Source organism: Poecilia formosa, unplaced genomic scaffold (genome assembly GCF_000485575.1).
Source record: "Poecilia formosa unplaced genomic scaffold, Poecilia_formosa-5.1.2 Scaffold419, whole genome shotgun sequence".
Classification (NCBI taxonomy): domain Eukaryota; kingdom Metazoa; phylum Chordata; class Actinopteri; order Cyprinodontiformes; family Poeciliidae; genus Poecilia; species Poecilia formosa.
Window position 1 is genome coordinate 338,802 of NW_006800358.1, and position 26,758 is coordinate 365,559.

The 26,758-nt window shown below is 36.8% G+C and overlaps 1 protein-coding gene across 1 annotated transcript; it reads right to left on the bottom strand.

Annotated features, from left to right (window-relative positions):
• On the bottom strand, positions 1-25,766 carry LOC103155249 (phosphatidylinositol 4,5-bisphosphate 3-kinase catalytic subunit alpha isoform-like). Its single transcript, XM_007576882.2, has 26 exons — positions 25,242-25,766; positions 24,783-24,865; positions 19,203-19,309; positions 18,936-19,104; positions 18,387-18,513; positions 17,986-18,195; positions 17,667-17,761; positions 17,124-17,279; positions 16,151-16,396; positions 15,275-15,360; positions 14,958-15,063; positions 12,167-12,319; positions 11,913-12,065; positions 9,542-9,666; positions 9,385-9,466; positions 8,293-8,457; positions 7,298-7,401; positions 7,041-7,212; positions 5,933-6,039; positions 5,710-5,831; positions 5,247-5,325; positions 5,003-5,173; positions 3,809-3,926; positions 2,982-3,133; positions 1,838-2,000; positions 1-739 (listed from the first exon to the last, which is right to left on the bottom strand). The coding sequence occupies exons 3-26, from the start codon at positions 19,256-19,258 to the stop codon at positions 632-634; spliced, it is 3,225 nt and encodes a 1,074-aa protein (XP_007576944.1). The 5' UTR covers positions 19,259-19,309; positions 24,783-24,865; positions 25,242-25,766; the 3' UTR covers positions 1-631.
• Between the last annotated feature and the right edge of the window lie 992 nt (positions 25,767-26,758).

Sequence of the window (26,758 nt, forward strand, 5' to 3'; positions counted from 1 at the left end):
GGAGAGGCATCTCTGCCCTGAAGTTTAGGACAAGAAGTCGCCAGAGAAAGAAAATCTCAAGAGTCTATGTCTCTGATGCCTTTTAGTCTTTAAATTTCTGCTCAAAAAACCCAAACAATGAAAAAAGGTCAAATTATCTGTGGAAGACATTATAGATGGGGGATAATCCACAAAATCTGTGCACACCGTTTCCTGTGCCTTTCCTCTCTCCAGTGAAGTTGAGAAAAAGTGCAGCACTGCAAAGACTGAAGGTCAGCAAGTGCTTTGCGTCTGCCAACACACCTTGGGGGACGTGGCTTCTCTAAGCTGTGTTGGTTTTATTTAAAGAGCAGCAAAGTAAATGAAGAGATTTCCTTTTTTTTCCCCAAACATGAAAGTCTGGGGAGGTTATTACCGTCAGGGTCCTGAGGAAAAATTGACACACTGACAAAAGCAGCTCACCCCGAATAAAGGCAAACCGAAAGGATAATGGAGGAAAACCCAGAACCTCGTTTACAAAACAAGGGAAAAAGTACTTCAAAAATTAATCAAAAGGCAAACTTCATAGAGTTTTATAGAGTTTGCGGTCAATGGAAAAATAAATCCCTTCAAAAAGTGTAGTAATAAATACTCCATGTTGAGTTTAATGCGTTTAGTTTAGTGCATGCTGCCGAATCGTGTGGAAAATCCAGTCCATCTTGGTGGTCCAACCTCCATGGTGAGCGTCGTTCATCTGCTTCATGAAATAATCCAAAGCCTCCTGCGTCACACAAGAAACAAAAACCCATGAAGAAAGGAGGAGACTCTGAAGTCAGGCTGGACGATACGGCTGAAAACCCTATTCCATGTCAGTCGATTTTTGTTTTAAATATCTGAAATACAGCTAAACTGGAGACCATTCCCATTTTATCCACAGTTTTCATTCCAAGACGGTTTTTTTTTTAAAGCAGTTATGAAATACGGGGGGAAAAACCTGAAACTGCTGCTGCACACGTCACTCACCAGGTCGTTGCTAGGTAACCAAACATTGGGGGGAGTGCGGGGGGTGACTTGAAACTGCTTCTTACTCAGCAGGTTGTTGCTAGGCAACCAAAAAGTGAGTGGGCTAGTTGTTTCCTCCAACTTTCCTTAGCTAGCTGCGAGAGCTTGCTAAAGCAGGGGTGTCCAAACTTTTTGTAACAAGGGCCAAAATTGCCAGCTAAATAATGAATAATAAAATTAGTGTGAAATATTTTAGTCACACAAAGAAAATAGTTTGATTAATTTTGCAGTAAAGGAATATGTAAATCACTGTAGATCCAGACGTCAAAAGGTTTCTCCGTGCTTTCCATTTACTTTGGGTTCGACTCAAATCTGAAAAAGATTTGGTCTATTTTCAGCAACAAAAACAAGATTTAATCTTTATTTGAAAACGTTTAATGGTGTAAATAAAAGCAGATTTTGGTGCAACAAAGTCTGTATAAGTGTATTAGTTAGTGGATAAGTGGAAATCAGAAATGTTGTAATTAAAAGATAAATACTTTGTTATATCTGATGATTTTGTGAGAAGATTTTAATTTGTGGGACATACTTTTGTCCTAATTGAGAAAAAAAAGTCTTGCATCAACTACCTGAGACACATTTGTATAATTTAAAGGTCACACAAAATCAGTCCAGGAGCTGCAAATGGAAACACTTTGGACACCTCTGAGCCAAATCCTTTCCTCTGCCTACATCCCCCAGAATGCTGTGCGGTCCTGGATCAGAGCTCAGTGAATATTCCCACAGGTGTTTATCGTGATACATATCGTTATTGATTTATTGTCCAGACGTTCCCTGAAGTTCCTTTTGACGTAAAGACGGAGAAGTCGGGACTCACCTGCTCGCTCTTCTCCAGCGCCAGCGTCTTCCGGATGTAGGCGATGTCGTCGAACGACTGCAGCTCGGGCATGCCGGAGCCCAGCATCATGGAGAACAGGTTGATGAAGAGGTTGGCGTGCTGGCGGATGGCCAGATACGCTTTGTAGCACATTTCCTGGAACCTGGAGCCAAAATGGCGACAGGATTACAGCAACGGATGGGAAGAGAGATTGAACTTCAGAACAGAACTACGTCCACATATGTTTACTCAGCTAATAGTACAAAGTATCCGTCTAAGTAATTACTCAACCGTAAGAATGTATTTGGTAAAAAGTTTACCAAGTTCTGAGTAGCTGATCAAAACATCAAACATGTAATATTTAATAAGTACATTATTAGATGGACCGAAGTACAATATGTACATTTTGGTATTTTAAACACTAAAATTGAAATAATTCATATAATAACATAATTACAAAATCAGAAAAATTCCTCAAAATTAGTTTCTTTCAATATAAAGCCTATAAAACTAACAAAAACAGGTTTTTGTTGCAACCTCAAGTTTTTACTTCAAAATAAAAATGAAGAAGTACAATGTAGTAAAAATAATCCTTAAATTACATTTTTAAATGTAACTGTATGAATGTAGTTACTACCCAGTTCTGCTCATTTCATGTTGCACATTATTATTTCATTATTGTCTTTGCAGAAATCACTTTAATCACTTTCCCCTGATATTAAGACATATTTTTGTGAAACATTTTTGTCAGAAAAGTCACATTTTGTTGATAATGATGAATTTGTAAAGGCAACAGAACATATTTACAGAATAAAGTTTGTTTTCTTCCTTAAATGAAAACTCGTAATACTTTTTGTACAATTGTGGGTTAATTATTTGGCTTGATTTATGAGTATGAACTCCAGTTTAATCGATTACTAAATTATCTAATTATTTAAATAATCACAATTAATCTGGTTAATCGTGTCAGCCGTATTCTTTCAAATCGAGAGCCGATTCTCCCTCCATGTTAAGGCTCCATAACAAAGAAAAAAGAAGCAAACAAAACATGTACAGCAGCTAACAGGTTATTTAAAGAGGTTGCATATTTGTGTCGGACCAACACAAAGCAGTCATAATAATAAACCAGAAAGAAAGAAAGGACCTTTCAAACTCTTTGGTCTTTGTGCACTCCTGGGATCCCTTACTGATGACGATGAGGAAGTCCTGAGTCAGTACGAACGGGACTCGCTCTCTCTTGTAACCAAATTTCTTCTTCTTGTGATCCAGGAAATGGCCAAAGTCTATATGAAACAACTGAAACAGAGCAAAAACCATCAGCTCAGCTGCCAATGTTTTACTAACTAAAGCTCATCTAGGAACAATTATTTTAGTCATCGTCCGATCGATTACTCTGACCATTTATCGAATTAAAAACTAGCACATTCAGCAGATTTGTCATTTAACCCTTTTTATTCAAAAGTAGAAATACATTAAAGTTTCAAATAAATAATTCAATTCCTTCTTTAAATAAGAAAAGAAACATTTTATTGCATACAATGTACTGTTTGCTTGATTCCTCTGCAGCGAAAAAAAGAAGAAGAAAAGAGAACTTCTTGCATCAACCTATGAAATTCCCAAACCTCTCTGGTTTAACACCAGTAAAGTCTAGGAATTATCTCTTGATTATTTTAATAACTGAACAGCAAAAGGTGCTGAATAAGAGATTTAAAAAATATATTTTTACAGAATTTGAACTAGATACATTTAAAACTATGCATTTGAGACGTTTTGGTTAGAACATACTTACAAAGGATTTTTTTTTTAAAATCAATTGCTAAATTAGTAGACAATTATATCAATTATATATCATTCAGTAACTTCACACATCCAGAGGAAAACGGGCTGCAGGAACATCCACGTCGCTTCCAGATATTTGCAAATGTTAAATGAAGTAGAAGAGCGGTGTATGTCTGTTTGCATGTGGGTTACCTGTCCGTCATCTTTGACCATAATGTTGCTGTTGTGCCTGTCTCCGATCCCCAGAATAAACGTGGCTACACAGTAGCCAGCACAGGACCTCGTAAACAGATCCACAGCCAGGTCATACCTGCACAAATACAGAGAAATATTTAAATATCAATCAGATTTTAGCACAATGTTTTCTGGTACAATAATGCCAACAACAATGAAATGATGATAAAAGCTATTTACTACTCCTCTGTTAGGTAGCTGTATGGTTATGACTGCGTAGCACAGCATTCATAGCACCAAAAACAAAAACTTCTCTTGAAAGGCATTTCCATTTGAGACCAGGCTCTTCATATTTCCACATTTTTACAGCAGTATGATTCCAAACTGTGAAAATTAATTACATTTAATCATATTTTCAAGTTTATTCATATCTACTGATGTTCTTGTGGAGCAAACAGTGGAGAAAATGGTAATGACATTTTTGATGTCAGGTTTTTTCTAACATTAATTGAAATTTAACAAGATGGTAAATAAGAATTCTTATAAGAAATTTTCACAATTAATAAACAATATGATAATGCTCAATCACTAAACAGATTTAAAACGAATAAATAAGGTGAAACAGACATGAAAATGTCATTCTGTGGGAATAAGACGGCCGGTAATTATGTCTTCGTTAATAGGGACGCACCGATCCACTTTTTTCACTTCCAATACGATATCTGAGGTTCAGTGTCAGATGATACTGATCCAATACAGAAAAACAGCTGAATTTACTAAAAATGTTTCTTTTTTAAAGCAACAGATATAAATGTACTGAATTAAAATTTTATTTGGTAATTCTGCACCAGTAGAGCAAACTGAAATACACAAATAGCTTCACAAGCTTTGGTCAAACATGTAAAAACTTTAATTCGTTCAGTCAGTGCAATTAGGAGTACAGCAGCCGATGTAAAATAAATAAACAAACAAACTAATAAAAACAGTAAGTGGACTGCAGTAAACCTTCTTTCAAATGGCTCAGAAAGTGCAGTAAGAAAATCTATATTTAATGCAAAGTAAATAATAAAAGCATAGAATCAGACTGAATAGATCTCCCTTTATGGATCGGAAACCTTGTCACTGATTCCTTATCTAAATGTTTTTAAATATTGGGACTGATACCGATACTAACATCTGTGAGTCTCTAGTTAAAACCAGTGGAAAACTCACGTCTCTCCTTTGTTTTTGTCCTTGAGCCACTGATGCAGCGTGTTGGAGTTGAACTGCAAGGCTCCTTTCAAGCCTCCTTTACACTGAATCTGCATGATGGTGTGGGAGTTTCGGACCACCTCTATCAGGCCCACGCAGTCTCCCAAAGACAGGCAGCCGTAGGGGAGCATCCTGAGGAAGCAAAGCAGACCCGATGACACCAAAGTACCCAAGCTGAGACAGAGATCGTTACTGATTGCTGTACCGTAGGTCCAGTCCCTGGTTCTGCCAAATGTTCTCCATGATTCTGATTATCTGCAGCGTCAGCATATCCTGCCGCAAATCTGCGACAAACACAAATGATTACAGATAGAAACCAAGATGAAGCCAAACTGCCACCTAAGGAGATCTGGAAAGAACATAATTACAGAAAAAGTTTTGTTTTTTTTATCCTAAATGCAAAATCTAAATATTTTTTGGAAACATTTTAAATTAAATAATATTCTGAGTCTGTTATTTCAGCAAATTGCCTTTTATAGACTGTATGTGTCAGTTAAAGATTAATCAATTACTAAATTGACAATTATGGCAATAATTGCTTAATCACAATTAATTTGATTAATCGTTTCGGGATACGTTTAAAGTTATTCGTGAGGACGTGTGTTGTTGTAGGTTTCCATAAGGGATTAGAAATGTTTGCTGGAGTGCAACATGTGTGAGATTGTTACCATCTCCGTTTTTGAAGATGATCTCATTATTCTGAAACAGTAACTCAGACATGATGTCAGGATTCTCCCAGTTGAGCCACAGCGGTCTCTTTGCGGATGACATGATCCTGCACTCCTCCAACCTGAGACATAAAAATGTTTACAGATATGTGGCGCTGTCAGTTATTTTCCCCTCGTCCACTCTGAACTAAGAGACGCCATGACAGCTCATCATTTTGCAAACCTCAGATTTCCCAGCTGATGTGCAGGGTTGAGTGGAGAGGTGAAGTTCTGCAGAGCGTCCATGTAGTCGGGTCTCTTCATCTGGTCTACAAGAAACTTCATCTGGACCTTCACCAAAAACATAAAAACAAATATTTACGCTTAGATTTAATTTCCCTTGGGGATCAATAAAGTATTTTTGAATTTAATGTCAGGGGTTCTACACATTCATAAAACTCTTGTACTCAAATTTTCAAGGCTCAGCATTTGTATTTTATGTCTATAAAATAAATTGTTCAAAACATTATTATGGATGCAAGTAATCGATTAATAAGTTAATCTAAAACTGATTGATCTTAAATGGTTGACTATTAATAAGCAGCCATTTTCTTATAAACGTATGTTTATAACAAAGGACTAAACTTTTTATAACGTGCTGAATTTTAAAAAAAAAACACATTACAAATTTATTTTCTGTCAGTTGTTTAATGAATAAAGAGGGAAATCGTGGCTTTCTCACATTAATAAACTTAAGACATGTTTATGAAATATAACAAAATAAGTTTCTGAATAGAAAAATAAGGGACTAAAATGTGTTACAATTAATTCCCCATGAATTAATTCCTCCCAACTGAAATCCCATCTGTTCCTGAATGAATGTTTTCTCCGCTTTTCTTTGCCTCCGTAGCATATCAGTCATTTTCGGTTGCTGCTGTTCCGTCATGACAATTGGCTGAACGAGCGCTACTAAGGTGATAAATCAAGAAGTTTGTCGAGTGTTTATATTTCTAAGCTGAACCGCATAAAATCTGTTTTCCATCCCACACCGGACTCTGTTTGGACCGTCTCTCTTTTCCGTTCTAGAATGACTCCGCCGCCATCTTTAATTTCTGTATCAACGGCTCCGCTTAAGAATGACCAGCGGCGCCCTCTGCTGGATGGCGGCCAAACTACAACATGAATAGAAGCTCCAACCGGACGTTTCTACTTAATCAATTGGAACTAATTTTAATCTAACCATTAATCGAGAAAATAATAATTGTTTGCATCCCTACTAAATATTAAAACAGAATAATTTTTAAAATATGCAGAGTCTTGAAACAAAGTGAAGACTCGTGTGCTGATGGTACCTTTTGCGTCTCATCCTTCTTTTCCTGTTTGAGTATGTCGGTGAGGTTGATGAGCTTCTCCATGGCTTCCACCTGCCTGCTCAGGTGTTTGAGGTACATGCCACAGGCCCTGCAGTAAGCCTCCAGCAGCAGCCCAAACCTTTGGCTCACAGTTTTATTGTGCATTTCTGACCTGAGATCACAACACATGCAGGAATCTCAGCATAAAACAAAGAATCAATCACTCTTTTAATGCAGGAAGTGAATAGATGACTCACTTGAGATGCCAGAAGAAGAAATGGCCTATCCTTTGATTGGTCAGGGCCTTTTTGAGGAGAAAGCGAGCTAGCGGACTGTCAAGATACTGCTCGTATTTTAATACCTAGAAGAAAGTGTACATGGTTGTCAGTTATTCTGAAATCTAACTTTAAATAAGTGAGGACTTGTACATTGTAATCTGTCAAAAGTAGGGCTGGACAATAATTCGGTATCAATAGAAAATACATCTGATAGAATACTAAATATTCAATGCATAAGAAATTCACTGAAGTCTGATCTACAACCGCACAGCATTCTGGGAAATGAAGGAATAGGAAAGGCTTTGCGGTTTCTATGTTGGACACTAGAAACCTTTTATAGCTCAACCTCTCACAGCTACAAAAGGTTGGTGACATTAACTAACTCACTCACTGTTGCCTAGCGACTCACTCACTGTTGCCTAGCAATTCACTCACTGTTGCCTAGCAACTCACTCTTTGGTTACCTAGCAACAACTAGTGAGTGACTTGCGCAGCAGCAGTTTTAAGGTTTTGCCACCATGCCTCATAATTGCTTAAAAATAAACAACAAAATTTTGAGATTAATGGACATTTTCTGAAACTTCTAAATTTCTGAATTTGAAAGTCAAAAATTTTCTAGAAAAAGAACATGGAAATCTCTGAGTTTCAAAGGTTGCTTGTAAAGTGATGTCGTTTTCAGACACATCATCCAGCCCCAGTCAAAAACTAGTTCCAATAGGAGGAACTATTTAACAAAACATTTAATAAACATCTTGCCTTAGGGTACAAACCGAGTGAGGCGAATTAAACATTTTCTGCTCCTGCAAACGTCTTTTGTTTTACTTGTCTTCCAGTAATGCATTATATTAAATATAGTCTAAGCTGACAGTCTGTATTTAAAACCCTTTATGCATCAATGGATTTGGAAAATTTTTGATAATTTATTTTAAAATGTTAAGACAAGTATTTATGTTCTGTACTAGACTGAGACCAACCTGAACAAGCTGGATAAGGTACTGGGAGAGTTTATCGTCGGTCAAGTATTTGTCAAGGCAGCGTACAGCAAAGTGCCTGACCACAGGGTCTGGGTAGTTACAGTCCAGCAGCTCCATGGCCTGTTCTGGACGGATCGATGGCCATTCCTTCAACAAGCAATACATCTGGCACGAAGGAAATAAAACACATTGACTTGGGAACAAAAGACTGAGGTGCACTTAAGTCATATTTAACATCAGCAAATAAAAAGGTGGACAAACATTTATGAAATAACGTGCAATATTTTTTTCTAAGAGTTGCATATGTAACACATTTTGAAGAAAAAAAAACTCTCATAAAACAATTTCAAACATAGAAACGCTTTAGAAAATTTTTTTGCATTTGAAATAAAGTAAAATTTTCTGGAAATAACTCTTTGCTTCCCAAATCAAAACCAGGGTTTGTGCAATTTTCCCCACAGTAAAATTCAAGAACTTTTCAAGCATTTCCAAGGTAGGTTTTCCAACTTTTCCAGCACCACACTTTGGAAATAAAACAAACAAACAAACAAAAAAAACAGAAGAAACTGTAAAAAAGATTGTTTCAATTCACTCTTATACAACATCCTTTATTACTGTAATTAATTCAGTGTGATAGTTCTGTTTATACTGTTTATTTTGCAAGTATTAAGTGATCGCTGTGGTAGATTAGCTATCGCTGCTACAAGCTAAGCTAACACAGCGGCGGTTGATTAGCTCATTTAAACACCTGCTCTACTCATGACCTGTCATGGTGTGTGGGTCGCCCTTTTTTGTTTTTCTAATCCAACTGAAACACTGAATTCTGCAGCACATCTAAATGTTATGATTGTCATAGTCAAGCTAGCATAACTGAACTACTTCCCTCTTCCTCACTATTTTTTCTTAATTAAGACTTTTTCCTGACCTTGTTACTAGTTGTTGTAGTGCTGACAATTGGTAGTAAAGTGTACATTTACCCTTATTTAATGCGTTTTGTTGACAACCCGACAGGTAAAACCAATTCTAGCCATCGTTGGGGAGCAGCTCTGTGCCCTCCTAACACACCACAATGTGTCGATAACCATGCTTTACCTGCGCTACATCATCTCTGGAGTTCCATTTGACAGCAAGAAGTATCTTGGGAAGGATCTCTGGGATGTTCATACAGTAGTGCCTGGCAGAGGAAGCAGCAGGAGATGATTGTGATGTTTGGGTCGCCATATGGTTCCAGTGTGAACGAGTTGCTCACCTGTGTCTCCAGAGGAAGTCTTTCTCCTGCTCAGTGATTTCAGACAGAGGGTCCCTGTTACTCAGCTGTCGCATCTGTTCGCCGTCGCTTTCCGTCAGGGCGTGATCTCTGGCCGCCCGACTGCTCTGGAACCGAACAGAAGCGACACGCTGAAACACTTCATCACTACCCGCAGTAACCATCCAGTAACACTGGAGAAGTAATCGCCAATAAAAAAACAGCTTTTAAATATCAATACAGACCAAAAGATTGTTGGAAAAAAACTACCCAACATTCATTGCAATCATTAAAACCAGAAATAAAATTTAATCAGTTTGGCTTTTATAAGAGTGGCAACCTCAACAGCTTATAAATTTCTCTATAAAGTCCTTGTTCACAAGAATTTCACTAAGCCAAATGAGTCAAGTTTACTGGCACAGGGTAATTTAAACGGTTTTACAGGACACTCTAAAAAGCCACAGAAGTTCAGGATAAGAACTGTGGGGTTAATCATTACTTTCATAGTGAATTAGTTTATATTTGTATAGTGCCAAATTACTTCATCGTTTAATATAATTTAAATTTCAGAATCACTCATTGAATGCAAAGGAAGATATTTTAACAGTTTGCTAATAGATGGTTTTATCGACACATTTTGTCACAACCAAGCCTTTAAAGAGATTATCTGTGTCATTCTAACATCAGGACACAGAGACAGTTTCAACAAATATGCAAAAATATATTTCTATAAAAGTTACCAACTGCAGCTTTAAGTTGGAGAAAATTCTGACCAAATCCACTCACTGACAATATGGACAAAAATAAAGTAGTGTGTGTGTGTCATTCGAATTTCTATGATGAAATTGGTAGTAATCTAAAATCTGAACTATTTAGGCACCGAATGAGAGGAGCCCGAGAATGGAGCCCTGAGGAACCCCACATTTGATTATTGATTTGATTTTGATTAGTCCGATTAGACAAAGTAGTTCTAATCGGAGATGTAAAATCTAAACCAACCTTTCACAGTATCACTATCTCTGTGCTTTCCCAGTACATCAGTGTATATGTAATAACTTTGTCTAAAGCAGTGGTCCCCAAAGTGGGTCCTGGAGGGCCGGCATCCTGCATGTTTCAGTTCCCTCCCTGGTGGTAGAAACAACCTTTTCAGCATGTCAATGTTCTTCTTAGGCCTCTAATGATGCTCTAAACCAGGGAGAGACCTAAAACATGTAGGATGCTGGTCCTCCAGGACCTACTTTGGGGACCACTGGTCTAAAGAAACACTGAAATCCACCAACACAAAGAAATAAGTTTTATACGTTAAGATATATTATTTGAAAATGTTATGAATGGTGTCTCAGCGTGGGGATGTTTAAAAACAAAAGAGATTTGTTGAGTTTTTTGTTGAAAAAATTTGAAAAATTTGCTGATAAACCCACAATTCTCCAAATATATTACATTAAACCAGCTTTTAAAACTATGAATCAAGTATAAATCATGTTCCACCATATTTAAAACTATATAAAATTATCCTGCTATGAAGTCAAAGACTGATCTGCCAAACAAAAAACAAAAGAAGAGATGAGCAAATCAGCTAGCATCATTCATGTCCTCTTCCTTGGCCAACTATCTTCAATGTGTCACTTCAACATGGCAGAAGTCACGGTTTTCATGCCCCACATCATGTAGAAATCTGATAAGACAGAGCATCATCTACACCGTCATGAATAACTGAAGAGAGTAATCTGAACTGGCACCTCTGAGCCACCATTATAGTGTTGGAAGTAACAAGTTAGCAAAAGGTTTTGTAGTTAAATATTTATCCCTCCATCCATCCATCCATCACACTCTTTTATGAACATTAAAACAAAATCAAAGGTCAAAAATATAAATAAATCAGATTTTATTCTCATTTCCCATTAGATTTTTTTTTGAAACTATAACGGGACACCTGAGCTGACATTAAACCCGCTAAGCTTCCTGTTTTCCCAGTAATATCAAAAGCAAGTCCATGTTTCCTAAACCTAACAACCCTGAATAAACGTGACCCATTTTAAAAGTTTCACTGCACAAACACGGAAGTGATGTGATACACAGAACGACATGTGAGAGGGTGTGAACAGTGTGAGGAGACGTGTTAATTATAAAGCGTGTGTAAAATATGAGGAGGCAACAAAATGTGTTATAAAACCATCGGGCTTAAATCACAACTCATTCAGCAGATTTCCCCTTCACACGTTATACATTTAACAGCATCACACCCTGCAAAGTAATTTCATTTATGGAAGGGAAACTTCGTTAGAGCAGAAACTGATGTCAACTGCTCACATTGACACTGCTTGTCAATTTAAATACAATTCCAGATAAAACTAAATGCCTATTTTTGACAGACCTGTTGAGTTCCCGAGTGGTTGACTGAGAGGTTGAAGTTAAAGCCCAGTTCCCTGGAGATGATCCAGTTTGCATGATCTTCCACTGCATTCATGTCTGGGTATTTGACAGGACAGCTGAAGTGGTCAAACTCCAGCTCCAGACATGGCGTTTCCTAAATATACATTAAAATAAACAAAAAAAATATTCAGATACCATGCAGACTGCTGTATGCCATTTAAGGCTCATTATTTATTATGAAAACATGTTAAATACCTTATTGGGATTAGATCCAGTGACTCCTATTGGGTTGAGGAGGTCTTCCAGGCCATGAGGGACTGGCCAGAGGTTCAGAGCCATCTTGTTGGCCACCAGAGTGTGAGTGTAGTCAAACAGGTTAATGTTGCCCCAAGCTAGTGGGCAGTGTTCCTGGAAAACACCACACAAAAAAAAAAAAAAAAAAAAAACACAACGGTGAATTTTACAAGATTTCGCTTTCATAAAAACCCAAAAGATTATAAAACAAGGTTTCTACAGCTTTCACTCAAATGTAAGACTTTTAAAGATCATTATCAATGAATTTAAGAGCTGTATCACAAAAGAAAAATCGCAAATAATGGCTATGTATGGGTTAGCGGGTTGCTAACAGAAGTGAGCTATTGTCCTGCCAACTGGCAATAAATTTACACATACCCACAATGATAGCTAGCTACCTAGTAACCAGCTAGCTAGCTATGTAATAACCAGCTAGCTAGCAAAGGAAGATTAGCAGCTATTTATCGGTAGTCGCAACTCCCTAAAATATAACGCAGCATTCCTTTCATCATTTGACTTATCAATACAAATACAATGGGTTGATCTATTGATTTTTTTTATTAACCAATTAATAACTTTATAGCAAAAGGTTCTTAGACTTTTTATCAGATTATGAAGCAGCTGAAGCTAAAACTGCAACTTGAGGAGTTCTGGGTAAAACATTTACATACAAAAAATGGAGGGGGGTTTATATCTTAAGTGCAAAATGTATACATTTCTGTACAGTTTTAGCTTAATTACTGCTCTGAAAGTGTTGTTCTTTTAGCAAATTGCATGTTTTAGAGTGTACGCTCTAGTTAACGATTATTCAGTTACCAAATTAGTTGACAACCATTTGAAAAAAACGATTAATCAAATTAGTTATTTCAGCCTCATTTGCAAGAATTCAACAAAAGTGGCCACAAAGCTATCAAAAAGGACAATAGCTGTGAATATGGCAGAGGCAGCTACCAGCAGCCAGCAAGTCAAAATGCACCTGTTAAGAGTAAGTGGTGGGACAAAGGGCTGCTAAAGAAAGATGTTTATCTTTAATTTAGACAGGCCATGAAAGGGCATCCGCTACTCTGACATCAACCTAGTGCTGCGGGTCAGGAGACGGGACTCACCTTAGGTGTCCGTTACAATATCCATGTCTGGCTTTCATTGACACACTCCACCCACACAAACCTCATCTAAAAGGTTTTCTAGATATGATTCTTAATCTGCATTTGTGTTTTCAGTAAAATTACAACAAAGTGAGTTCAAAAAGAAATTTTTCAACATAAAAAAATCCCAGTTTAAATAAATGGTCAGGTCACTTTAGCTGGTTCTGTTCCTGTTGACGTTTTCTGCCACCAAGGTGCCCATGACTGATTAGTAATTAAACAGAGCCAAAGATGACGCCACAGCTTCCATTCACCTCAGACTGATGAGGAGGAGAGGCCTTTCAAACAGCACACACAGCAGCAAATGAAACAAATATACTGCTGTCTGTGTGCCGTTTCTAAAAGTTACCCTATACTACATATTTACCCCCATCATTTGACCAATGGTGGAACCTCTAAAAAGCTAGCAGGGCTAACCCTAAACGCACTAATCATAATTTAATATTTACTGTACTCACTTTTTAGATGGAGTAGCTTGTCAGCAAAAAAGCAAATTTCCCCTTGGGGATCATAAAGTATATTATATTATATTATATTCACATGAGTTCTGCTAATGCTAAAACATTACTTTAGCATTAGCTTCCACTACATAGTGTGTTAGTATTTAGCTGAAGCTAATGCTAAAGTGCCAACTTCAATTCCAATAGCATCAGCCCTTGAAAGACTACAACCCTAAAGCACCAATTTAATGTGGATAACTTGGACATAGCCATTGCATTTATGTTTATATATTGTTCTCTATCATCCATTTTTTATTTTGTTCCTGTATGTTTGAAATAAAACATGTTTTGTATATTTGAGACAGGAGGGAAAAAAACAGCAACATGGAGAGGAAACAGAACTGCTGTGTAAACAATGTTCTTCCCCTTCAAAATAAGAGCATGAGTAATTACCTCAATTCTTAACAGTTGATAACAAAACTTCAGAGACGTCAAACTTTATTCCACTAAAAGTGGAAAGTTTATAAAACAGTCAAGTTTTATAACTGTTTCTCAGATTAAATTTAATCTGGAAATTTACAGTTAGCGTACAGTAGGTCAAGTGTGCCAACTGTTTTCAGAGCTAGCAAAAGAGCAAAACAAACAATTTGCACCTCTATACAATCAATTAATCAACCAAGTTTATTTGTACAGCACATTTCAACAGAAAGGCTGAATACATAGTTCCCACAAGTCTGAACCGGAAGTGAGCCGCGGCACTGAACCGCCATCTTGGTAGGCAAACGCAGCGCAAAGCATTGATGAACCACAGCTTCAAGACCAAGAAAAAAAAAAGGAGCACTCAAAAAAAGTTACAATGTACTTATATTGTTCATAAATTAGGTAGAAGCTAGGCGAGAGCTCGGTCTTAGCTAGTGTCTTGTTTATTGTTGTCGTAGCAACTCCATAGCAACTGTAAAGACAGTTAGCAAAAGATGCCTACCAAGATAGTTGTCAGCTACGAAGTTCCTGGAAGTGTAACGTCACATGAGGTTTATGCGTTAGCGGATTATCAGAGGTTTTTTTTCACTGTCCTGTGATTTACACCCATAACTTTGCAGTCAGAATTTAAAACAGAAGCATTTCTCTGTTTTCTAGTAGACATGGTTAAACGCAGAGATGTCTTACCTCCTTGGCTCCCTTTCTGCCTTTAACAGAGCAGATGGAGAGACAGAGTCTGGCAGCTCGGGGGACGTCCGGGATGTACATGTCATAGGGGAGCCACTCATTCCACCTGCACAAAATGGAAATCGCAGTGCAAAAACAACGCATCAGACAAGGAATGGAAACTTCTCAAAGGTGAGGAAAAAGGTCTGGTTCAACAGAAATGAAATTCAGCTATTTAATCTCACCATCCTGCTGTTAATCCATCCTCCTGTTCTGTGTCTTACTTAACAGGACACAGAGCAGGAGGATGTATTTTTTTAAAAGTAGTGACCACGTACCTGGGATTAGAGCAGGGTACTCTTTGTGTGTTGACGTTGTCACACATTTGTTCACCTCCATGGTAAATTCCGGTCCTCACATAAATCTGCAAGAAAAGAGGAAATTCAAAATTACATTTAAAGGTTGCACAGGCTAGGATAGCTCTATGGTCTATACAAAACATGTTCATAGCATTTTTGAACAAAATAATTTTAATATGAGCTGTTTTAGGGCTTCTTGTCACTTTAAATCTAAATGAGCCCCTGCTGGCCACGCCCTGCTGGCCACCTCAATGTTTACACTCGCACGTAAATACGACAACAGACAAATGCAATTATACAACCGGACATCTTTGAAAAGCAGAAGTGGAGCCTCTTGCACAAGCAACAATAATGCAGCTTGTGGTTTCTGGGTGGCAAGTCAACAACAAAACTGTCTTTTCCAGCAACCATTGTAAAGAGCATGCAGTGGTAAAACCAGCTGATCAAATGTGCTGGAACTCAGCATGAATTGCTAGGTAACAATCAGGAGGTTTTTGAAACGGTTCGTTTTCCAGACACCAAGAAACATGAACTTACTGCCAAAATATCTGAGTATTTCTATTTTTTACTCAGGGCTTGTGCTGTTTGCTACTCCGTTTATCTGCCTTCCTTTACATTTAAAGACAAGACCGCACAAAGAAACAGATCTGGTTCCCTTTGGTTGAACTAGGTTGGTAGCTCCATTTATTTCAACAGGAAGCAACAAGTAGGAACAAAGGAAGCTGTGCAAAGCTAAAAAGCTAAAAAAATAAATAAATAAAAAAAATCAGTCAAGTGATTCTGCTGTAAAACTAAGTTTAGGTTCTGCTCCGTTTATTATTGAATGTAAAAGCACTCATGTAGATTTGTCCCCACCTTGTCTATGTCACGTATATTCACGTTGACGTAGGTGGCGCAGAGGATTCGTATTCGCAGAGTCCCGTTGATGCTCCATAGCGACTTGGACGAAGCCTCTCCATTCATGTACGACGTTGCCGTGGAGATACGTCGAGAGTACGATGGCATGACGAAGTTATCAGTCGGCAGCTGAGTGTACAGGCTGTCCTTAGCCATTAGCATCAGGTTTGGCATCCTGGTCAGCATGATGCAACTACGAATGTACTGCAAGAAAAACAAAGAAACAGTTTGTAAGACACTACGGAAGACGATTAGTGCCACTAAAGAAAAAAATAATCCTGCCTTTAATCTCATAATTCCAATTCTGTATTAATCTTTGACAAAAATCCAAGTAAATAAACATTGTTCCTTCCTTGTTACAGGTTTTGTAAACCTACAATTTATTCAGCTTGTTCCTAATTTTTATTTTTTTTTAAAGATTTTGTTTTCCAAATGGTGCATGACAAATTTAAACAATTATGAAAGGAAAAAAAGTCATAATTCTAAGACAAAAGGCAGAATTCTAAAAAAAAAAAAAAAATTCTAAGGAAAAAAGGTTAAATTCTGAAGAAAAAAAGGTCAGAATTCTGAAAATAAATATTCTGCGAAAAAAGTGAGAATCCTAAGGGTAAAAATTATGATACTAAAGATAGATTTATGAAAAAAATATAAATTCTGAAAATAAAAATTCTGAGGAAAAAAGATCTAAGAAATAAAAACTCAGAATTCTGACAGAAAAAGTGAAAATTCTGGCACTGAAGTCAGAATTATGAGAAAAACAATTCATCTGAGAAAACAGTCAGAATTCTGAAGAAGAAAAAAAAGAATTCTGAGATTAAAATCAGCATTTATGCATCTTTTTGCAGTGGCCTTTACCTTCTTCCATAGATGCCAAACAGAGCCACTGGGATTAAACAGTCCCATCTCCCAGAACCAGTCAGCTGGGTCTTACCTTGTACTGGCTTATGGGATACTTTTCCAGCAGGTATTCGTCACAGCCACAAACTTTGAGGATGTATTTCCCCTGATATTCTTGAACGCACATCTTCAGCTGCTCTGGGGACAACAGCATGCTGCGCGTCTTCTTGCGAATGGCCTCTGCAATCACCTTTAGGATGCGATGCATTCAAAGAGATTATGCTGGAGTTTGGTTTTGGACACATCAATAAGTGAACCACGTTTCTGTAGTTATGGTCTTTTGCAGCTTCTCCTTGTGAAAGATGCCAATAATTATGTGCTGGACAAGTCTGCATGTTTTTCCGTGACTAAGTAAGTTGTAATGTTCTTTTTATGTAATAATATAATTTTCTGAGTCCCAGAATTTTGGGCTTCCCGTAGCTACTAATCATAAAAATTTAAAATATCATAAATAAATGTTTGAAATAAATATTCAACAATATTTTAATGTAATGAGACGCCTTATGCACTCTTTACTGTTACATGTTACAAGTCAGCTTTAAAAGTGTATTTCTAATGTGTGGTTAATGAAACTCACCTGTTCTGGCACACAGTCGTGGCTGATCTTTAGTGTATACTTTTGCTTGTCATTGTTTGGGGAAACGATCACCCATATTACAACAATAATCTGACCTGTAAGACCAACAGAAAATCAATAAATAAAAGAAATCACAAGAATACTGTTCAACGAGAAAGAATGCAAATTCATTGTCAAATAGCATGGGGCAAATGGATGGAATATGGTATTCTGAATGTTTTCTACTGAATTTATGCAACAGCTGTACGGGTATCGTTCCAGTTACTCCTTTGATCATCAGTAATGAAGTTGTGTGATTGGATTGTAAATCGTTGCGTACCTTTGTCCAGTTTGCTATAGATGTGTTTGGGGAGTTCCTGTGTCGACTCGACGTTGGGAGGGTAGACGTACAGCGCTCTGCTGTGAGGACCGCTGGAGTTTCTCAGCTCCACAGAGTCTTTGCAAACATTCAGGATGTTTCTCCTGAAGTCCTGGACCTCTGGGTCCTTCACCAGGTCAAACTCACACACAGGCATGCCAATGGCAAAACCTTACACAGCACACACAAAATGGAGGGTAAATTCGTTTTAAGTTAATTTGTATTAATTGTGGCCAACTAACAACAACAAAAATCCTGAAATTGCAGAAAATCCATCATTTATTCAATTTACTCCAATAAAATGATGTTTACAGATTTAGAAAAATCCTTGTTTAGTGTTTTATTAGAACCAAGGATCTCACCGATCTCTCTGTTCAGGATCTTTTCCTCTCTGTTGCCGACCGGCTCGATCACTTTGAGGAAAGGTTGGAAGAGTCGAAGGTCACACAGCCTTCGAGTCTCATCGTAGAACTCCTCCCGCTCTGCTTCCTGTTGTTTTAGAGCAAAAGATAAACAAAATGTAAAAAAAATTAAAAATGAGAGTGCTTGATCAAAAGTAATACACGCAATTAATCTTTAAAGTGACCCATTGTGCTCCCTCTTGAACAGGTTAGGAAAGGTCTCTGCATAGGTTGCTAGGCAACGGGCAGAATTCTGCTGGGGTTGCTAGGTAACGCACTGGCCTTCCCTCGGGTTACTAGGTGACTCATGACGTTGCATTCAGAAGGGTTTTGAAATGACAAATTTTCCAGACACCAGGGAGCATTGAATTATTTTAAAAAGTCAGATGGGGTTTTTTAAGCACTTGGCCTGTTTTTAGAACCAGTAGAGACAAAAAACATGTAAAAAGTAAATTTTTCAAAGTACTTTTGCCCCACAACCCCAAAAAAAAACATCAGTCAAGTTCTCACCTGTGTAACACTGACAAAAATGTAGGAGGTTTCCTCCTGCAGGAGGTGATGGAGGGGATACTTTCTGGCCTCCTTGAACAGCTCATGCTTGATGGTGATTAGCGTGGCCTCTCGGAGACACTCCAAGGTCAGAATCATCCCATTGGGCAGCAGGCAGTCCACTAGGATCCTGCAGTCACAACGAGCAACATTATCAATGCTTTCCTGCTGATATTTCTGCTTGGAATAACATAAATTAACATTGAATTTCAGAACAGGAAGTCATACCTTGGGGGCATCAAGTGGATGCCCCACAGCTCCCCTGAGGACGGCCTGGGAGGCATCTTCTGCTCTGTCTCTCAGCTCTGCTGCACAGGTAAGCTGAAGAGAGCTACCTGAAAACACAACATCTTGGTTTTTATGACTTGAAACTATTTTATATCAGATGTCAGAGCTTGTAGGGAATTACTGCAGCATGTCTGGTCCAAAATGTTCTGCAGCAGATCACCTTTCATATCCCACAAAAAGCAAACAAAACAGCACATTGTATGAAACAACCAAAGCCACAAAAGTAGGAAATGGAAAAATGACCACCACCTATGTAAAACATTCCAGAGTTGCATAAAGGGAACTTGTGGGTTTACGTAACATGGTTGTGTCAAAGTATTTGACTTTAAAACTTTCAAAATGAAATGCAAAACTTGCCCATTTGAATAATTTCACGTTTATGTAAATCTTACTTATTTTGGTTGGTGAACCAAACAAGGTAATTCTGGTACTTTCATTTTATTGTGAACAGCTTTAAACTGAAGATTTGATGAGGTTGGTGAAAATCTGTGGTTCAGACACTGTTTGCTGAATTAAACCAAACAAGTTCATGAACAGACCATCAGAGGAACTTTTTTTTTTTTTAAGGTTTTGTTGGCACTAGTGGCCTTTATTTGGAAGTAGTTGACAGGAAGGAGGGTAGTGAGAGAGGGGGAAGACATGGGGCAAATGTCACCATGCTGGGAATCGAACCTGCGACCACCGCCATGAGAACTAAGGCCTCAATACATGGGTTGTGCTTTGCCCCTGTGCCACCACAGCACCCATCAGAGGAACTTTTAATCCCTAATTATCAACTCATTTTGACTCTCAGGAACAGGACAGAAATTTAATCAGTGTTTTATCAGACCCAAAGAAAAATCCAGTATTTTTTCCACCCTCATTGAGAGATAAGAATTAGAAAAATACACAAAACATGTAATCATAAATTCATCTAAACTGCAACCATGAGCAACGTCCAAACTTTGAGAGTTGGCTTTATCATCCAAATTTCTTTACATTAAAAATATAGCACATATTTTAAGTAAAATCAGCAACAAAATAACCTTTTAAGTACTTAAAATAAACTATTTAGAGAGTTTCTACCACATGCTAGAGAGGATACTAAAGAAAACAGAACTAAGTTTTAACTCAAAGACGTACAAAAGCATTCATGCCACTTGGACACTGACATTTTGTCACAATAAAAGCTCAAACTTTATTATAAAATAAACTATTCTGCAAGTTTGTTCAAAACTTATAAAATTGTTTTCAATAAATATTGTGTTTACGTTGTCTTTTCCTCTTTCAGTCACATAATTTAAACAGAATCTCCAGATTGTTTGAATAGAGAAACTGGTTTCTGAATTAAAAATCGTCCAATAAAACCAAAACATAATTTGAGTTTACGTCGAGTCTCTCTGCTTGCAGAAAGAAATTTCCAGCATTTATCATTTTGTTCCCCAACTTTGCATTGAATATCATTCATCGAAAAAATTTTTAAAAAAATGTTAAACACCTTAAGAAACTTCAGTTTTCTAGTAATGCCATCAGAGTTTTCTCATCATAAAATAAGAACATGGGGGAATGTTTATGATTGAAATTCAACAACATATTTAGCTTGGAGAACCTAAACTTTCAAACTCCAGAGAGCAGGAAACGAGACGTTTTCCCTCTAATACTTTGAAATAAATCACGATCAGGACCTGGAGAAGTGCTGGTTCAGTGGCGACCAGATCTGTCCATCCAGGTGAGGAGAGTAACGGTGAGACCGACTCATTTCGCTCACAGCTCCGGTTTTATTTTAGGAGCACAAATGAAGTGGAACGAAATGGTGATTCAGTCCAATTACTTCTACATGAAAGCTGCATCACATCAGGAACTGTTAAAGAAACTGAAACCCAAAGTTTCGCTTCTGTTTGCATAAATGTGTGATTCAAGAAGTATTTATTATGAAATATGGATTTTATCTTTTGCACTAAGATTGGCACAACACTAAGGAAGAAAACTTTGCCTTGTTTTCTTTAAATATAGCGATGTTTGTTTTATTTATAAGCACCCTTAAAAAGAGCAAAACAGATATCAAACAAAAACACCAACATAAATAAAGTCATGATATCACCAGGATAAAGACATAATGTTAGGAGAATAAAGTAGCAAATTTGTGAGATTTTGTATTGGGAAAAACAAAAAAGAGTAAAATAATAAAATGAGGAATGCTGATCGTTCCTTATTTTATTAAGAGATAGTCTATAAACATAACAGCATCAAAATATTTTCAGTAAGCTTTTAAATAATTAAAATTATCTTTTTCTAGTAATCTTATGACATTTTTCTTTCAAATATCTTTTTATTTATTTTTAGCAACATATTGACATATTTGGTACAAAATTCATGCATAAAAATCTAATTTTAACCATTTTAATCCCCAAATAAATGACAGCAGACACCCAGCAAAACTAAACTGCAGTAAAAAACATAGAAAAAAGAGGCATTACAAATAAATAACGTCACCTGAGATAACTCTACGACAATAAAATATGTTATCCACAAATGGGTGTGAAAAGAGAAAAAATATACAAAACTTATTTTTAAAAAAGGACAAGAAAGGGAGGCTTTTAATGGGATTTTTCCAAAAAAATGCAAATTTTTTTCTGCAAATATCACTTTATTTATTTTACAACAAATATTTTCATAGGTATCCTGCAACTCAGACGGACGATTGAAATATGAGCAACTGTTTGAAAATACTCATTTGAAATTTCTGTTTTAGAAAAGAAAGAAATTGGCTCATTCGGCTTTGTGCCGGGAAATGACACAACTACTTTAGCCTGTCTGCTGAGGTCCAGAAACACGACAACACGGTGAGTCAGCTGCAGCCGACACAGCGATGGGAAAGCAGGCCACTTTCTGCCATCAACACTTAATAATCACTATTTTACACCATTCTGGATGTTTTACTGCACGGCTGAAATGGTTTACTTACATTTAATAAATAAATGAGAACAAAAGAACAAACCTTCCCTCAGAATATCAGCGAGATTTATGGTGTTTAACTTTATGTTTCCTGGATGAGTTCTGGGAAAAGATCCGGGTCCATAAATGAATAATATTTAATCTAGTTTCCTCAAGAAGGTACAAGGAAAAAAATGAAATATTTATTTTAGTGCATTGAGCAAAAAGAGCACATTTATATATGTGTATTCCTAAGGTTAAAAATATGATTCTGACTCCATGATTTCCAGCTTGTAGTCGGCACATTTAAGCTCGTTTACAAATTCTGCTGATGTGAAAAACCCAAAAGATTAAAAAACAAGCTACAGATGTCGAAGTCACTTCCTTCCTTTCTTAAAGGCATACAAAAGGATTTAACAACACAACCATATTAATACAAACACAAGACAATGACAGAATCTGCACATTATGAGGAAATGTAATTTGTCACAAACAGCAAATTTCTGACAAATCTGCTGAGCTCACCAACATTTTTTAGTTAAAACAATGACATTTTTTAAATTACTTTCCAAAAAGTTACCAGTGTTTTCCGTGAAGACACTGCAAAAATACACAATCTTATCAAGTATTTTTGTCTAGTTTCTAGTGCAAATCTTGAAATAAAACAAAACTAACTTACAAGTAACTTTTTAGCAAAACGTAGCTTATTTTACGCCACTGATCGCTTCATATTGATTTACAAAAAGTATCAATTTCACTGGCAACTTATTTCTCCTATAAATGATTTCCCATAAGTGAAATAATCTGCCAGTAGAAGAAATACTTTTTCAAAAATATTTTGGAATTATTAACTTATAATACTCATATTTCTTGCTCAATAGTAACTTGTAAGTTAGTACCCTTGAAATAAGAAAATATTTGCACAAGAAACTGGATAAAAATACTTTGTAATGTTTTGTGTTTTTGCAGTGTAAAGAAAAAAAAGACATTCAGTACATGCTGTTTGGTTTCTCCGTCTTTGTTTCAAAACAAACCAGGACGATAAAGCGTCAAATGATAAGCCACGCTTTAAAAGTTAGTCAAACTTATCTAAAATGCAGCACTGCCTCAAGTGAGGCGCAGATAAAAAGTGGTCTGGACGCTTCGTAGAGCTTTTCTACGAAAAACAGCAGCACAAGCAACACGTGAGATTAGCATCTGCAGATATGACAGAAACAGTGTCGAGATCTTATTATTTTATTACTTTTACGCTGATAAATGTTAGACGTGCGAGTCAGCGACATTCCCTCTAAAAATGGAAACTTTCAGAGACAAGATGAGCAAATCAACTTCATCCAATTAGAATTACAAACTAAACTTAACTCACATAATAGAAACAGTTAACAATTAATGCAACATTTTTAATAAAAAGCTCTAAATGGCACTCATGATAGAAAGTATTAGTGCTCATTTACAAATATTTACTTACATTTTGTTTAATGCTTTGCAGTAAAGGCTTAATTAATTGTAAAAGAAAAAAATAATGATGAATTGATACATTTTTTAAAAGTGGCAAATTATTTGGAAGAAAAAAACTATTAGGCAGCGCTAATTGTACCGTTTTGTGTCTTTTATTTACACTAAACTAAACCAATAAATGCCTAACATGTTAAATCTGTACTTTTTTGCTTATAAAAGAAGGAACAAATATATGTAATTTCTACATTTAGCAACCAGTTAATCCACATATTTTGTTGGCATTCTGGATAAATGCAACCAAAACAAAGACGAAAGTCTAGCACTAGCGGGAAAAAATGGCTCAATAAGAGAGAAATCCTACAACCGCTAAAATATGACACTTAATCCATTTTTGTAAATAAGCTGCGTTCAATGTCTTCTTCTGAGTTTTTTGTGTCATTTCATTCAGTAGTTCTTGGTCCAGCGCCCCCAACGGGAGGAGAGGAGCAGGTTTTACAAAAAGTTTGGTTCATCTGATGGTGTGAAAGCAGCTGAAAATGTAACAAATGTTGCAATTCTGGTCCCCAATCAATCCCTGAAAAATTCAGACTTTCTACCCATGTTAAAGACAAAAGACATGAACATAAACTGAAAGAAACACTTAGGGGAATTAATCTGTGGCAGCTTTCCAGTAATAATAATTATAATTTAAAATTCTCCACTCCCAAAGGAAAGGTACAAAAAACAACCCAGAAAAACCTAAAACTAAAAAAGAACACTACTATTAAGTAGTTCTGTGACCTCTGACCCTGGCCAGGATGTAGCAAAGTACTTTAGGACTAAAGAGGAAGCTTCTTTAAAACACAGGATGTGGCTAGTGGGGAAATATTGACCTATTCACGTTTTTCTTTCTGTAACGCCATATAGCTACACAACAGATCTGCGGTCAGGCAGCGGAGATCAAACATCTGTTGAGGCTCTGCAGGACACAAGTCGATATATTTGTGGGCAACAGAGGGTTTAGCCATTTGCACCACTCTGCATGACGAACTGGGCTCAATGGAAACACTTGTGACCCAGTGATCGGGTTACACTTTGTTCATAAAATTAGCTCTGGAGTTGAAGTTAATTGAAAGATGACAACAGAAGTGATGTGAAAGAGAAACATACCTTTGAGAGAGAGTGAGAGGCCCTCCTGTTTGGATGATCAGACAGTCCCGCTCTTCATTTTTTAATCCATTTCCACGCTGTCGCTGAAATATTTGTAGAGGAGAAATTAAAATCCCAAAACAACCTGAGGCTGAGTCTGAATAACAGAAATGGTGATTCATGTTGGCTAGTGGGAGCTAACGATGACCGCTCAAAAACAACAACCACATACAAAATAAAATACAATTAATTTAAGTGATGACACTAATAAGTCAGAAACCCCTGTAATTACACTTTCTCGATTCTATAAACACACACTGAACTAATATCCAAATGTTTGCCCATGGAAGCTAAAGGCTAATGCTATGCCTATCCTCCCTTTGTGGGAATTAAAATTCCCCAAATAACAATAAAAACCCACTAAAATATTAAGAGAATTTAAAAACACACATATATCTCAATTATTAATAAAAAACCTACCCGCTGCTCTCTAGTCAAAGCTCAACTGAACAGATATCCTCGGTTTATATGCCTGTTAGCTTCCCAGCTAACAGCCGTTGCGGTTGGTTCCCTGCGGCCGATCCGGGGTTGGTGGCTGCCCGGCGCCGGGGAAGACGCAGCGAGGTGTCGGTCTTTCCCCAATCCCCGAGCCTTTCGCTTCCGCGCCAGCGTTCAGTGAAAACCAAGCCAAGCTCACTCACACCCTCCCGGTGTCACGGAGAGCACAGACTGACCGGCGGCATGTCGACTCGGTCGGTCGGACGGACTCGACCGTTGGAGGATGTGTTATAGAAAGGCAGCTGCTCGACTGGAGAAGTTGTGTTACTGCGACAAAGCTTCTTCCACTTCCACGCTGTCTCCTCCTCCCTTCCTTTAAAATACACACAAACACAGCCAGAGTGAGAGCCAATGACGTGTCGATTCAGTTTTATCTCCAGACTACCGCAATCACTGGAAACAGAGGCGCAAAAACATGGGCATGCGACGCACAGGGGCGCTGCGCTAGAGGGGGCGCCAAAACAAAGGCGTAAAATTAATTTCCAGTCGGCATTATGTGTATTTAATAGTACAACAGCATATTAGGACTGTTGTGGATGAAAAAATAAAAAGAAGGGGCAAATTTCTGCTAAAAAAAAATATATAATTTTTTTAGAAAAGAACAAGGAAATTTTTGTTTGAAAAGTTGAAAATGTGCTCAATAAAAATAAATAAAGTAAAATAAAAAATCAGAAATGTTCAGAAATGTTCAGAAATTTTCTTGAAAAAAATTTCTGAGATTTAAAAGAATGAAACAAATTGCTACAAAATACTCAGACTTTGAGTTTAGCTGCAGAAATTTTCTAGAAAAAAAACGTGGACATTTCTGAGTTGCAAATTTTCGAAAAGTTTTTTATTGAAAGAAATTGATTCTGTTATTTTGTATTGAATTATTTTGGTTTTGGTCTTACACACAATTTTATAATGATTAACTATTTAAGATTTAAATATTAATTGATTGATGTTTTGATCAGATACTCAGTACTTGACTTGCCTTTTTACTTTGAGTAAGTAAAAGAATTACAAAAAATACTTGGTAAAAAGGCAATTTAAGAACAAAGTAACAGATCAAAACATCAATCATGTAATATTTTAAAATTACATAATCAGAAAGGCCAAAATATAAAGTTATGTTGAAATTTTGGTATGTTAAAGACCAAAATTAAAATAATTTATATAACTGCAAAATAACAAAACCAGGAAAAATAAAAAAAATTTCCAAATCCATTTATTTCAATTGAAACTTATGAAACTTTAACAAAAACTGCAGGTGTGTGTCTGTGTCTGGTGAATTATTTGTTAAAACATGTTTGTTTTTCACTCAGTGGGTAGAAAATCCAGAAAATTTACTCAACTAGGAGTAGAAATACTTCATAATAATATTTCTCAAGTAAAAGTAGAAAGTACAGCAAAAGTCATCCTAAAAGTAAATTTTTTCAAAGAAGTTACTCAAGTAAATG

Coding starts and splice junctions, on each gene's coding strand:
- LOC103155249 (XM_007576882.2), bottom strand. CDS start 19,258: ATGCCTCCCAGGCCGTCCTCAGGGGAGCTGTGGGGCATCCACTTGATG. Junction 18,196..18,386: donor GATCCTGAACAGAGAGATCG/GTGAGATCCTTG, acceptor GTGCTGTGTAAG/GTTTTGCCATTGGCATGCCT. Junction 16,397..17,123: donor ATCCCATAAGCCAGTACAAG/GTAAGACCCAGC, acceptor TTTTTCTTGCAG/TACATTCGTAGTTGCATCAT.